Below are 15,652 nucleotides of genomic sequence, written 5' to 3'. Positions count from 1 at the left end.
TCAAACTCAGAAGCCTCAGCTACGTCACAACACTCCTACTTCTGTACAATACCAGCACAGCTTGGCACACTGATGTTTTGCTAACACAGCAGAAATGCAATCTGTTCTTGATGTCAGAAACACCTCTACAGCCAATAGTCATAGAACATACCAGGCCAGTACAATCAAAACCATCTGGTGTGTCAAGTGCCACCCTCTGCAAGGTAAATTGGCTATGTGAGTTCCCTATATGTGCATTAGCATGCAGACTCCTCTGAAGAGAAATACCCACCTTAAGTGTCATATGTGAAGGATGCAGTGTTCCAACAACCAAAAACTATATAATTCAATCCCCTATGGGATTTAGAAAAAGCACCTTTTGACCATCATGACCTCACTCTCATGAAATAAGGCAAAGGCAACAATATTAAACTGGAATTAAAACAAACATGCCACCAGCTAAGCACCAAAACAGAACATCCAACGGCAGCCATCAGCTGACACTGAAAACAGGGCACTATTGAACCCCGGAGATTGTAGAAATTTACTGTTTGTAATCATCATGCTCAGAGTGTATGATCCACTTCCTGTACACCCTACAGATCCCACAAATACCGAAAGGATGGGGATTCGTGATTATACAGCAAACCCATGCATCAAAGTGGTTTATGCAATGCACTGTTGGATATCCGCTGACCACGGCAAAAAATGAGTGGTCAGGGCATCAAAGGTTCCCTACCGTCTGGTGCTGACAGAAAATGACACCTACTGCAGGAGAAATCTGTACTCTGACACCACCAATGGTCCTCAACGCTGCTCGGGGTTGGACGTATGCCCCACACATGTAAAGTGAAATGGTATACTTTGTAAACAGAAAACAACTCTTTGTTGCAAGAGGTAGGTTTTACCAGGGCGGGGCGCAGGGAGGCTCACATATCTGCACACATTTCACTAGACATGCACCGCTGCTGGCCGGAGCCAGAGTTAGACATTACCTTTTCTTCTTCACTCAGAGGATCTCCAAGCTCATCTTGTGAAAAGTCCAGATAAGCCACAGATCCATCCATGGAGCACACCAAGATGCCGAGCCCATTCAATGTCCTGTGAAACAGAAGCATAACAACTTTCTTAACTTTTGTATAGTATTTTCTGACACCTACTCTAGCGTGCCACATATTCCAGAACCTGGAGCTTCTCCATGTGTCAGTATCCCAAAACATTTCAGCAATTCAGTTCACTGACATAAATGGCATCACTGAAGTAACAAATGCAGATCTGCTAGGGTGTCACACCTGAAAGCGAGGCATTCTAGAAAGGCAATGCCCTCTCCATAGCCATCCACTCAGACTTATTATCCAACTTCACAGGAGCCAGTTCATAAAGTCGGTGCAAATCACAAAAAAGACGCTGTTAAAAACAGCATTTCCTCTGAAAAGAGGAGCTGGGAGGGCGAGGGGGATTCTGTAGGAATATGAGAGCATCCATTAGAAAAAGGGTGGGAAAGCTTGTTCTAATGGATATCGGTTTGCACAAAATCTTCACTTAGAAAGTCTCACACAGCAACATCTTCTACAGGAGGAGGATCTGATTAAAAAAAAAAAAAAACTTCATACCAGGAAATGCTGGAATACTGCTCACTTGAAATAAGGCTCACTCCTCACCTTAGAGCCAAGACAACAGTGCTTAGTAAACATGTGATACAAAGACCAGTTACAGCTTTGCGATAGCCACCACTGTCAAAGGAGCAGATGGCTATCCTACCTCTTGCAGAGTGGGCCCTTATTTGCGCTAAAGATTCTCTGCGAGCTAGCACACTGTGATATACAAAAGGGATGCAATCGTCTGCAAATCATGTTTTATCACCCCCTTCCCTTCCAAACATCAAAATATCCCACAAAAAGATTGTCAGCAATTCCTGGCACTTTTAATCATGTCCATAAAATCAATGCCCTACTACCGTCAAGACGACAGAACCACTCTAGCCCCTTCAATGGAAGAGGAGGCAGATAAAATAAAGGCAAAGCAAACATATGGTGACGACGGGACGCAGAGACCACTTTTGATAGAAAAGATAACTGAATGGTGCAAAGGGAGCTAAATGCCCCTAATGGGATAATATCCCTATCAGGAATTCAAACAGAATGAATGGCGTCACAGAGAATGGATGTTGCTCTCCCAGCAGACAGAATGGCCCTAAGGAAGAATGCCAGGGTTGGGAACCCACAGATGTAAAACTAGTCACAATCAAGTAACTACCACGTTTGGAGCCCCAAAAGGTTGCCAAAAAGGCTACGGTGGGCAATGTTCACCGCTCCTACACCCGTCAAGAGGTCCCCTTTCATTTCCAAGCACCTATCAGAAACCCTTTTCAAACTTTCCAAACAAAAGTATCTAGCAGCAAGGGCTACCTCTACAACTCACTCAGGCAAACAATGTTGCAGGGCTTGACGCAAGAATGTCCTAACAACAAGATGATATACTGACCACTCCTCTTGTGTCGGAAAGACCTCTCTGAGTGGAAGCTTCTAAGACACAAAGGATGAATTCCTGAAAGTCACGGAACCATGTTCACCTAGCCCAATCGTAGGCAGTCGTGATGATCCCTTACTCTGTATTTCTCCCTTACATCTTTCTGAGATCTGCTTAGAGGAAAATCCAAGAAGTAGGTAACTACATACTTTCAGTTCCTCCAAATGGAAGAAAGATACATGGACATTCGCCATGTGGCAAGGAACTGCATCAGTCTAGACATGGAGTTCTCACTATTGTTCACATTTATAACAGAGGCATAAAGTGTAGATAACACGTACAGTCTTGTCTAGGACGCAGAACAATAGATCCAAAGTTTTTGAGAACACTTATTGGATCCCACAACTCTTCTCTTGCTGATGCAGTGCATGTGAATTGTGTTAGCCAAGAGAACCAGCAACTGACAGCCATGCTTTAGTGGGAGGAAGGCTAACAAAACTAACTAGGAAGATCACAATTGCAAACGCTAGGTTTACAACCACTGATGAAACAATCACTGGGAGGTCTTTCTAGCCAGAAAGGGATGCTACATTTACAACAGTAGTTTAATAATTCACTATCTGACAGGACTCTGAAAAAAGATTTCTAAGGGTCCCAGCGCTTGTGAAAGCCAACTAAAGATCGCCCCTGGCATCGTATCTGTTCCACTACGATTTACGGCTCCTGTAAAGTCGTCATCTGAAATCCTACCTTAGGGCCCAGAAATAAGAAGGAAGCCATGGGAAGAAACATGGAGAACATTTGTCATAATTATTCCACACTCTCAGTGTGCAGGGTGGGTGTAGGGATGCAATGAAAGGGAGCTCACCGCACAAGAGATTAGTTTGTCACTATGTCCAAGAATGTCCCCAAAGAGGAACACATAGGACTAAAACAAAAAAGACTGTCTTCTATTCAGTGAGAAGCCAGACTGGGCTCCTGGTGGATACTTCAGGTTAGCACTCACAAATCAGTCCTCAATCAGCAAGTCTTGAGGCAATAACTACTCAAAGGTTAGCTCCAAACACAGATGTGAATCAACCACAGCCACCAACTTTCCAACAATGCCCTGAGCCAGCAATTGGTAGCACAGCAATGCTGAAAAATCGTGATCCTTCAAAGCCTGTAGGATCTGACCTATAATTACCAATGAGAACCATTTGACAAATCTGTTCACAAACAAAATATGTTATGACTACCTTTCTTCAAGAACCGAATGCACTGAGGTGGTGACTTTGCCCCTTTCTAAGTGAGTGACCTTCTTTTTGTTCTCTCTCACTTGTGATACCACGACTTTGATTGTCATGATATTTGGGTGAGGTAACCCGGTTACAAAACGGGGAATTCAAAAGTACAGAAGTAGCAGGATCAAATATTCTAAAGGCTGCAGTGATCTGAACACATTTTCCTCAATCTTGATTAGAATAAAGGCATCTCCTCCGGGTGGAAGTCATGTGCAATTTTTTAATTAAGCAGTTAAAGAAGTTTCATGGTTGAGGAGAGCTCTGTTGTTGTCTTACCTTACAAGTGCTTTCTCCCTTGGAGTGCCCAAATTACTCAATCATGGTCACAAAATCTTGTATACTGTTGATGAAATTGTCTGACAGTGGTTTCCAGAGTCAGTGAGAAAGACAGGGCCCTGTTCTGAATACATCTTTCCATGACTTGTTTGTCTTCTAATCTAACAGTCTTCCAACACTGAATGGCAAATCAAGGAGCCTAGATGCAAATCTCTCTAGTAACAGATCAACAGCTTCCTGCATATAACAAGATCAATACCCCTCAATTTGGAAACAGCAACTACTGCCAAATCCACTAAATCCTTGCCCAACTGAGAAAAAAGATGCATCCATATGGCCTAGTTAGTGTGAGGTGCAAGGTTAATTATCTCTAAAAAAAAGAAAAGTGTGAGATTATCTAGCCATAGAAGCATGTGATACTTTAATCACTAAACTGCATTATGGAAATACCTTTCAGCCATGGCAGCCTTTATACTCCCTGTGCAAAACAGCTGAAGAATGTATAAGTTGTCACAAGTTAGCAGAAGCTTATACAAAGTGTAGGTGTAGGAAGATGGCCCATTATGTGGTAGGTTAATAATGTGTAAAAGGTCCAGGGGTTCCCCAGTGATTGGACAGGGCTTGCTATGCAATTTCAAAGTGATTTATTTAGGGGTAGCATGGTCAAGCAGCCTTAAGCTTAACACAGAGGAGTGCAACACATCTACAAACACATACAATAGTCAATAAATGAGACACACGACTCAAAAGGAGATCCACTCCAATTTATAAAAATAGCAAGTATATTTATTTATATATGTTTAGGCTTGAGAGAAACATTGTTCAGGTAAGTACATTTTTGAATAGGAATTCTTTTCAATGGACTACTTACCCTTGGGGTCACTACATCCCCTATATGACCACTTTCTCTGGTAAGTGGGCATAACCCTCTCCCAGAATTTCTAGGTATGCCCTCTCAAAGATGGCTACCTCTGAAAATCGTGTCCACATCAGCTTAGACCACCTTAGGGGTGGTACTAGCCTGGAGGTGGCACACCTACCTGACTAGCTAATTTCCAAGCTTTCTCGGTGCCAAGTAGACTCTGGGTGGAGGGGTGGGGTAGGGGGAAATGGCTTCCTCTCCTGTGAGGGGAGCCAGATTTGCATTTCAAAGACAGCAGCCCTTTGAGGCTTGCCACCTTGGGAAGGCTAATCCACAGGTCATTCTGTGGGAGGGGGTGTTACACCTTGTTACCAGATACGTTTTAGTTCTGGGCCTCCTGAGAGCAGAAGGCTCTCACCCTAGGGGGCCAGAACAGTGTCTCGGGTGGTAGACTGGCAGAAACCAGTCAGCAAGCACACCAGAGGTTGGTAGGTTTTCAGGGGGCACCTCTAAGGTGCCCTATGGGTGCATGTATTCATAAATCCATCACTGGAATCAGTGTGGACTTATCAATATGAGATGTTGGATACCAAACACCCCTACCTTCAGTGAAGCCTTCATGTAGCTGGGGATCTCGCTTGGACCAGTGCCCCCACATGCATTTAAAACGGGTTCCCTGGCCATTTATTAAATCTGAGCATTCACAAAAACATAGCAGGGGCACAGCTGCTCTTGCAGATATGCCCTCACATGTAATATAATGCACCATGTCCTAGGGCTGTAAGGCCTGCTGTAGGGGTGACTTACATATATTGCATGCAGTGTTACGGGGCATGGCACAGGCTGTGTGCCATGTCGTGTTTTCACTTTGGTCTGCATCAAGACACGCTGCCTGCAATGGCAGCCTGTCATGTGATTGGTGGGGGTTCCCTTAGGGTGGCACCATTCATGCTGCAGCCCATAGAGAAGCTCTTTAGCACCTCAGGCCCTAGCACCAGGGGTACCATTTACTAGGGACTCACAGAGTGCTAAAGGGTTTGTCATTTGGGGAAACAACTGTGCAGTTTTGGGAAAGAGATCTGGCATTGGAGACCTGGTTAGCAGGAACCCTGTGCAGTTTTAGTCAAAATCATATCATTTACTAAGCAAAAAGTGGGTGGTAACCATGTCAAAAAGAGGCACTTTTCTACAGCTTCCCTGTTCACTCACTATGTCTAAGAATCGACAGACCTAATTTGCTCACGCAGCTATGCCCTCACCTGTTACATAATGCACCCAGCCTTAGGGCTGTAAGGCCTGCTGTAGGGGTGACTTAAAAAATATTACAGGGAGTGTTAGGGGACATGCATGGCCACGAGAGTGTGCCATGATGAGTTTTCACTTTTTGGAGTACCTTGTCTCGCAGCCTGCAGTGGTAGTCTGCATGAGGTTGGCGCTGGGTCCCTTAGAGTAGTTACACAAGTTATGCTGCAGCTCTTAGGGACCCTCTTTAGTACCTAGGCCCTAGGTACCATAGGTACCATTTACTAGGGACTTAAAGAGGTGCTAAAGGACCTGGCCACTTGGGGATGAAGTGACCAGGTGTATTGTTTTAAAGAAGGAACACTGGGGACCTGGTTAGCAGGAACCCAGAGCACTTCAGTTAAAGTTGAATCAGAAACCAGGCGAAAAGTGTGCGTGTGGGGAGGGGGTACTGCAAGCAGAACCCAGCTTCCTACAGGCACCCGACGCCTTAACACACCCGGATGCCCCAGAGCCTCCCGAGGTGACGTGCTCGGGTGGCCTTGGACCTTGCTCCATAACTACCTTAAGTCCTGGAGAACAGTCCTGTAAGTTGCTGTGGCATACCTGCTTTCCGTACGTTTTCTCTCCCATAGGGTAACATCGCAGTTACAGAAAAATGCAGGCTTTTGAAAACTGTAAAAATTCATAACTCGAAAAGTACTCATCTGATTCCGGAGATCTTGGTATCTAGATTTATATAAAAGTACATGTTATTTTTATAAGTTGGTGTTGGATTTCTTTATTGTGTGTCTCACTTGCTGCCTATGTGTGTGCCTTACATGCTTAGCACTACTCTCTGGTATGCCTAACTGTTGCCGACACTACCACAAAAGAGAGCATTTGGGGTGTCGTATGTGCCTCAGTAATTCCTCTGGGGTTTGCATGGACTCTTTACACAGTGCACCTCTTCTTGGTCCTCTATATAAAGAGCCAGCTTCCTACAGGGAGCCTCATGCTTGGTTAACTGGTCCTCGTTACTCCTGGTCCTGCTTAAAGGGAGGTGGGGATAGGGAGACAATAGAATGGCAGCTTCGCCACCCAAACCTTTGGCTTAGGCTTCTATACATGGGCATCCATATCGCCTTAGAAATGGGTCTTATGTGAAGCCTTCACTATACCTCACTGTTAGCCAAATCACGGAAGGACCTACGTAGATGGACTAATCTCCCACTAAATATTCAGGGATGCGTCACTCGTTTTAAGGTCCTGGCCCTGGCTGAGCATCTTCTATAATACAAACCTTTCCATTAAGGACTGCCCAAAGTGGCTCAAATTCCAAATGGCTAGGATGCATTCTTTCCTACGGGTGAATCAGGCTCCACCCATTGCATTTAACAAATGCAACCAGCCCACTTACGATGGACATATGGACATGGCCGACCTTCATCTGTCTCATTAGGCTTCATAACTTCTGGCGCTAAACAACTGGTTATAAGGTGGATTGGAAAATCCAGCATTTCAAGCCAAAATCTCCCTACATGGCCAAAGCAACATAATGATGCACGAGAATCCTGACCGAGATTACTCCCAGAGGTGACATGCTATGTCACTGGTCTCCGTGTTTGATAGAGATGGGACTAAAATTTACACTAGCAACATCCCTTCGGCAAGCACAATGGGCCTGATTCTAACTTTGGAGGACGGTGTTAAACCGTCCCAAAAGTGGCGGATATACCACCTACCGTATTACGAGTCCATTATATCCTATGGAACTCGTAATACGGTAGGTGGTATATCCGCCACTTTTGGGACGGTTTAACACCGTCCTCCAAAGTTAGAATCAGGCCCAATGACTGCCATAGACTCTGAAAGGAAAGGTTTGAGTAGTGGACCTAACTGAGACTTCGAAACTGGGTGACGTGGCAGGTTCACAAATTAAACTGAATTTGACCGCCATCAAACTCACTATTCTAAGTATCTGCAACTTCAGCACATACTAGCCTATCATCAGTTCTTCCTGAGTGAAGCCAAGTCATCATGGGCTCGCTGGGGAGATGGAGATATCAAACATCTATAGATCCTTTATTACTAATGCTAAGTTTAGGCACTTATTGAATAGTGGGTGACCTGGTTGGGACCCCTGGATGACAATGACTGCAGGGACTCTAAAATGGGCCCTGCAACCTTGCTATTTCCTCGGTGCTGCATCTCATACAACCAAAATATCTGCATACAACCAATCTTGTCCCTAAAAAGCTAAGGCCTGTGGGTAAGATCCCTTCGTCCACTTGCTTCCGGTGTAATGACAATGACTGTGACTTTTTCATATGTTATGGAGTTGCCCTGTCATGCAAAGTAATGGCTGAAATATTAACCATCCTCACTAGGATAAAAGGGTAAGACATTGGCCTTTGACCCCGGGTTGCCCTACTGAGTATCCTGTAGATGGGAACACTAATTGCCAAATGAGACATCAGAAGTCCCTGGCTCCCCCTCCATTGCTGAAAGGCGGACAGCAGCAGACTTGTGTGCAAAGCCAGAAGAATGACCACACAAGCACCACAAAATTTCAGGATAATGATGGGATCATGGCATTTTAGTGAATGAATAATACAACAGGAATTATTTCTCAGATTAAATTCAATATTGTGATTGCACTGTATTTACTGCTATGTTTCTAATGAAAATGATATTTGATTATAAAAAAAGTATCTGATCGTAAAAGTGTAAATGTGTTCTTGATGCTTTTGAGCTTCTTCCAGAGTATAAATGCATCTCAAATGGAAAATAGAAACACATATACAGCCATCTTCTTCACAGCATCAAAGGAACACTGAGAATGTGGGGGCTAAAGGCTAAAAAGAATTACAGTGATAAAATACTCTAAATGGCAAATAAAAATAAGAAGACTAGAAAAATAAGGGAAATTACAGCTTAACACAAAAAACTCAAAGGTTAAAAAAAAAAAGAAAAAGAGTACCACTGATAGTAATGAGTACACTTAAGACACAAAGACAGTGTTCCAGAGATCCTGGTCTGGAAAAATGAACTAAAATGGTTTCCCTCAAGATAGCACTCTATAAGTCTTTCGAACCAACAGTGCTCGGTTTAAAGCAGACCGCGTGTATTCGACATAATTGACTGTATTTATTTGTTCAAGAAAGACAACTACAGGGAGTGCAGAATTATTAGGCAAATGAGTATTTTGACCACATCATCCTCTTTATGCATGTTGTCTTACTCCAAGCTGTATAGGCTCGAAAGCCTACTACCAATTAAGCATATTAGGTGATGTGCATCTCTGTAATGAGAAGGGGTGTGGTCTAATGACATCAACACCCTATATCAGGTGTGCATAATTATTAGGCAACTTCCTTTCCTTTTGCAAAATGGGTCAAAAGAAGGACTTGACAGGCTCAGAAAAGTCAAAATTAGTGAGATATCTTGCAGAGGGATGCAGCACTCTTAAAATTGCAAAGCTTCTGAAGCGTGATCATCGAACAATCAAGCGTTTCATTCAAAATAGTCAACAGGGTCGCAAGAAGCGTGTGGAAAAACCAAGGCGCAAAATAACTGCCCATGAACTGAGAAAAGTCAAGCGTGCAGCTGCCACGATGCCACTTGCCACCAGTTTGGCCATATTTCAGAGCTGCAACATCACTGGAGTGCCCAAAAGCACAAGGTGTGCAATACTCAGAGACATGGCCAAGGTAAGAAAGGCTGAAAGACGACCACCACTGAACAAGACACACAAGCTGAAATGTCAAGACTGGGCCAAGAAATATCTCAAGACTGATTTTTCTAAGGTTTTATGGACTGATGAAATGAGAGTGAGTCTTGATGGGCCAGATGGATGGGCCCGTGGCTGGATTGGTAAAGGGCAGAGAGCTCCAGTCCGACTCAGACGCCAGCAAGGTGGTGGTGGAGTACTGGTTTGGGCTGGTATCATCAAAGATGAGCTTGTGGGGCCTTTTCGGGTTGAGGATGAAGTCAAGCTCAACTCCCAGTCCTACTGCCAGTTCCTGGAAGACACCTTCTTCAAGCAGTGGTACAGGAAGAAGTCTGCATCCTTCAAGAAAAACATGATTCTCATGCAGGACAATGCTCCATCACACGCGTCCAAGTACTCCACAGCGTGGCTGGCAAGAAAGGGTATAAAAGAAGGAAATCTAATGACATGGCCTCCTTGTTCACCTGATCTGAACCCCATTGAGAACCTGTGGTCCATCATCAAATGTGAGATTTACAAGGAGGGAAAACAGTACACCTCTCTGAACAGTGTCTGGGAGGCTGTGGTTGCTGCTGCACGCAATGTTGATGGTGAACAGATCAAAACACTGACAGAATCCATGGATGGCAGGCTTTTGAGTGTCCTTGCAAAGAAAGGTGGCTATATTGGTCACTGATTTGTTTTTGTTTTGTTTTTGAATGTCAGAAATGTATATTTGTGAATGTTGAGATGTTATATTGGTTTCACTGGTAATAATAAATAATTGAAATGGGTATATATTTTTTTTTGTTAAGTTGCCTAATAATTATGCACAGTGATAGTCACCTGCACACACAGATATCCCCCTAACATAGCTAAAACTAAAAACAAACTAAAAACTACTTCCAAAAATATTCAGCTTTGATATTAATGAGTTTTTTGGGTTCATTGAGAACATGGTTGTTGTTCAATAATAAAATTAATCCTCAAAAATACAACTTGCCTAATAATTCTGCACTCCCTGTAAATAGAAAACCTTTTACAAATGTTTTTAAATTGGCTTTGCAGCAAGGAATCAATAATGCTATGGAATCCGTGCATGATCCTTGGCTGAGCAGGCTAATTAACAATAACCATGCCTGTAATGAACTCAAGAAATTCAAGATATGAAAAACTCTTACCATGAGATATCCATGATGGATTTGTCAAACAGCTCGTGCACGACTACTAAAGGCCTTTTCAAACATGTCAGCTTTAGAGGGAAGAAAGTGAGAACAAGTTAAACACATCTTAGGAGAGTCTTTCGGTCAGAAATACAAACCCGGAGTATTGTGAATGTAGCTTCCTCAAGTGTAAATGATTAACCTCAAACTGAGAACCTTTAGGGGATTTCAGTGTTCTTATGCAAGTGACCAGCATCAAGAAAAACAGAATAAACAAAGGTGCCTTATTAAACATCAAGTTTTCTGTGGACACAAAATAGGATGGAGTTCTGATATGGTGATCTGCAGGCTTCTAGACATTTTGAGAGTACACTTCAAGGTACAATTATGACCAAACTACACAACCTGGCCCTTCCTACCAAAAGTGTGTTGTGAACTATCACATGTTGACTGACCCAGAATGTTTCATGGTGTCAATTCACACTGCTAGGAGATACCACCATTCAAATGAGGTGCTAGCGTTGAAGCTAGAGAATGAGATGTTTGGGAGTCACAATTAAATTTATTCCACCCTCACATCCGTGCACATTTATCTGTACATTCCTTCAACCAGACTAGTTGTGGGAAAGTCTCCTCCTTTCTACAAAAAATAAAATGTGTGCACTTCACACACCAACCAATGTCTACTCCTCGTTCCGAATTCTGTTAGACCAAGGTAGCAGCTTACTTGCAAATCTCTTCACAGTATTCCTATGATCCATCTTGGATCTCATAATTCCCAGGAGCAAAATAAAAAAAAATGAAATAAATAAACAAATAAATCAGATGTATATCTGCAACCGACCACTGAAATTAAGTCTATAGTCTTCTGCACTTTCACATTGATCATGGCGGGTACTCTCAAAATCGGATAAGTGAATTAACCACTGTAAACTGCAGAGCTGGTAGGGACTGATCCGTGCTCAACCGCTCAGTGTCATTACAATGCATAGAAAGAATCATTCTGGTGACGTGGGGAATCAGAAGAGTGGAGGGAATAGTAGACAGATTTGCAAAACGTAGGAATCTACTGTGAATAAACAACTGCTGAGCAAAGTGCTGAAGCAAGCTGCCAATGTCACATCAATGAGTTGCAGGATTGTGTACTCTCAAAGACATGAGAACACAGTCTTATTGTTGAAAGTTTTTGACTAAATCTAGTTTGTGACTGAAGGTCGATATGAGCCTTACCCCACTGTTCAAACCTGCTCTGCTCGAGTAAGTTTTTGACTCTGAGTTAAGGGTCAAAAAGTGAAGAGTGAATGCGATTTTCCTGTGACTTACTGTTTTGCTGTTTAGTCACTTGAGTAAAGCAGATTTATATACACACGAGATTCCTTGGATTGCACATGCACCCTGATCCTGTGGACTGTTCCTAACTTCTGGGACTGACTCTTCACCTTTGTATCCTATGAAGACTGTTTTTCAACTCTGGACAATAGCATATCATGCTCCTATTGGGAAGCATAGGTCAATTCACCAGTAGGACTGCCCTACTCTGTGAAAATGTTCAGTAGTTTGGCAAATGTTCAGAGTTCTTAACACTATGCTCTTGCCATCAACCCAAAGCCTGTCTCAAAACAACTGAATCATAAGCATAACTGCCTCGTAAGCACATTCATAGACAGATGACAATCTAAAGCACAACTGCATCATAAGCACATTCACAGATAAAATGACAATCTAGACCTTTTCAATTAGGCTCACCAAAGTATGTGTGAAGTCTGGGGAAACAACGCTACTACTATCAGAGCAAATAACGTTCCGCACTTCATCAAGACGAGTTGGATCAGCACTCGCCTGGCTCAGGAACAGTCAATGGAAGGTTTGCTAAACCTCAAGACTTGTAGGAAGGGATTTGCTTTTCTTCTGTCTTAACCAATAAAACACAATGGGCCTGATTACGACTTCAGCGCAGGTGATTCCTCTGTCCCCAATGTGACGGATATCCCGCTTGCCGAATTACAAGTCCATTATATCCTATGGAACTCGTAATATGGCGGGCGGGATATTCATCACATTTGGGACAGAGTAATCCCCTCAGCTGAAGTCGTAGTCAGGCCCAAATCGCCTTATTTTTCAAGATCCAAATCTTGTATAAAATACCTAAATTTTAACTGCACATCAGATGCTTCATCTAAATGTGATATGCGTTTTTAATAGTCCCTGCACATAACTCATTCAACAACATTTGAAACTTACTGCCCTAATCCTTCTTTTCTGACACACAGGTCTCCTTTACCCAAGTACAATAACACAGCCAACTCACCCAGACAGAGAGAGACCGGTCTTTGCTACCCACAGCACAGCAGCAGTATGGATTACTTGATTTTGCTGAACTCCCATTCTTTTGCCTTTTTTTTAAGATTTTGGGATTGAATTTCTAGAACAAAAACAAGAAATTATGATATACACGAGAGACAAAGAAAAACAAACATTAAGACTAATGCCCTTAAAAGAGCAAAAACTTTTTCAAGTACGATACTTTAAAAAAAATATATATATTTTTTTTTTACTTCCAATCAACGCTCGAACTTCGACTAGATTATTTAGTTAGAAAACTACCTTACTATTACATTTTTGTAAGTATTTTGCTTACTTAGGCTGTCTTCCATTTTGTGTACTACCATCAACCTGAGTAGGGAGAAAGATAGGGAGAAGAATCTGTAGATATATTACAAAAGCAGGTGTCCAGTTGAGAGAGAACATTATATTCTACTTTGCACTAGCAAAGAAATGCAATAATTATCTTTGCTCGGTTGCAGCAGGGACTGATCTACAGGCTACTCTGCCTGACCTCCTCTGATGTCACATACACTTTTGTGTGGGGACGCCTCTGCATTATAAAAAGGCCTAGGCACATTTAATCTCTTAAAACAAGATTCTTCCTGCCTTACTCTACTATCAAATACATGTTTATGTTCCTCTTTTCAGTGTCTGATTTTTGCATGTTGTTAATGTGGTTAGAAAATATGCAGGTGGATCTGTATATCAGAGTGTCTAGTGTTATTCCCTGAACTTGCAGCTATACTCAGAACAGAAAAAGGCTCCGACATCACAAATTTGATCTCTCCTCAATGACCATAGCTCTGGCGACCAGAAGGCTTGTCCTTGATGAAGGTATAGGAGCTTCAAGAACCAGGACTGGTGTGGCAAAGCTTGAGCCACAAGGATTTCTGAGCATCTCAAACCTCTACTCAACTGTTGTAATGATAAAGGAGAGTCATAAAAGAACTTCCAAGGTCATGCCTTCACGAGAGCAACCACCAAAGAACTGAAGCCTCCATTCATTCAGAAGAAGCTCTGTAACTTTGGGTTGAGACTGGAAAGGGGGGTGTTGTGTTCAGGAGTGGGGTAACACAGTGATCAAGCTCAAGCATCAAAGATGAGGGAAAAAGACTGCCTAGTATGGCTCCCACCTGAGGGCAGAGTGATGGCATATGTTCAGATTGACCACATTTAGGAGGAATAAACTTGCCATATGGGACGCCAGAAAGAAGAGTCTTACAGGATATAGCCCTTCCCACAGAGCAGCAAGCGAACTTCAAGAAGTGACCATCAATCGCTGACTGACAAAAGAGTTTCTTCCCATCAAATGGGAGGTTGAAGTCTGTCTCTGTGACGGGACAGCCTTCTAGTCAAGCCCCTGCTCTTCTCCTCAAACACTTCCACCTCCCACCCTGTATTTGTTTTGCTCTTAATTGTCTCAGTTTCCCATATTCAAGATCAGTGGACATTTACTCCTTACTTCTCTGTTCTGGCTTCTTCAGCACAAGTGTCTCCTGTTTATTCTTGTCCCCAAAAGTTCACACTGTTGCGCTTCTTTGGGCTAGATCACGTCAGCCAGAAAAAATAAACTACAAAAGGTCTTAATTCTCCATGCTCTGCCTTGACTTGGTTGCCTCCTTTTTCAACAAGCTTAGCATAGCAAACTGCCGCTCTTAGTGCTACAATGCCATCACCTGGCTCAGGTGGTATTGTCGGCAGGTGCTCATCTTCTTTTGGATACAGACTACAGTACAGCAGCAGTGGCTGAGAGGACTTGTGCTCTTGCACAGCTGGAGAACATTATCAAAAAAAGATATGATGAGATGTCATGTTGTCCTCGTGAGGCTGTGCTCCCTGAAGCCTCAGGAAAGGGGTGGAACCAGGGTTTGTGAGTTTAAGGGATATCACCTCATATCGACAACCGGGAAAGGGCCCATTAGTTTCTCCTCCCATTTTTGGCCCTGTCACAATCTGAGAAAATCCTGTTAGGTAGTAGTGAATCATAAGAGATCAACAATATCGTAATAGGGCAGGAGCATGCAACTAAAAACGGAGGCCAGAAACTTTAGCTGGTTTTTCTCTTCTGAACTCTGGGCTGAGCCGATATTTTTGCTGCGGAGAGCCAATCCATGCTTAATTATTAACATGTTAGATAACAGCACTTGGAAATCCCTAGGGGAAAAGGTTTCTCCTACCAATATTGCTTTCTGCTTTGGTTTCCTGTTGAACCAGGAAAAAGTAAATACAGTGCTACCAAAAGTAAACGCCTTTTAGGCCACCTTTGGATGAATGATCGACATTGCAACAAATCACCACTGAACAATTGTCAGAGTTCAGCTATGTTTTGACCTTGAAAGACAAATGCTCATAGAGCATCATC

General features: G+C 42.9%; 1 protein-coding gene across 4 annotated transcripts in view; it reads right to left on the bottom strand.

The window, feature by feature from the left end:
* Positions 1-15,652, bottom strand: part of HIRA (histone cell cycle regulator) — a 391,587-nt gene that overhangs the window by 280,858 nt on the left and 95,077 nt on the right. For all 4 annotated transcript variants that reach the window (XM_069215325.1, XM_069215322.1, XM_069215324.1 and 1 more), the window contains exons 9-11: positions 13,274-13,387; positions 10,984-11,054; positions 975-1,080 (exon numbers count right to left, since the gene is read on the bottom strand). In XM_069215325.1, coding sequence (XP_069071426.1) covers positions 975-1,080; positions 10,984-11,054; positions 13,274-13,387 — 291 coding nt within the window. The remainder of the gene's footprint in view (positions 1-974; positions 1,081-10,983; positions 11,055-13,273; positions 13,388-15,652) is intronic.

The sequence above is a fragment of the Pleurodeles waltl genome, chromosome 11, assembly GCF_031143425.1.
Source record: "Pleurodeles waltl isolate 20211129_DDA chromosome 11, aPleWal1.hap1.20221129, whole genome shotgun sequence".
NCBI lineage: Eukaryota > Metazoa > Chordata > Amphibia > Caudata > Salamandridae > Pleurodeles > Pleurodeles waltl.
Note: the sequence above shows the minus strand (reverse complement) of the source record. Positions and strands in the feature narration are given on the sequence as shown.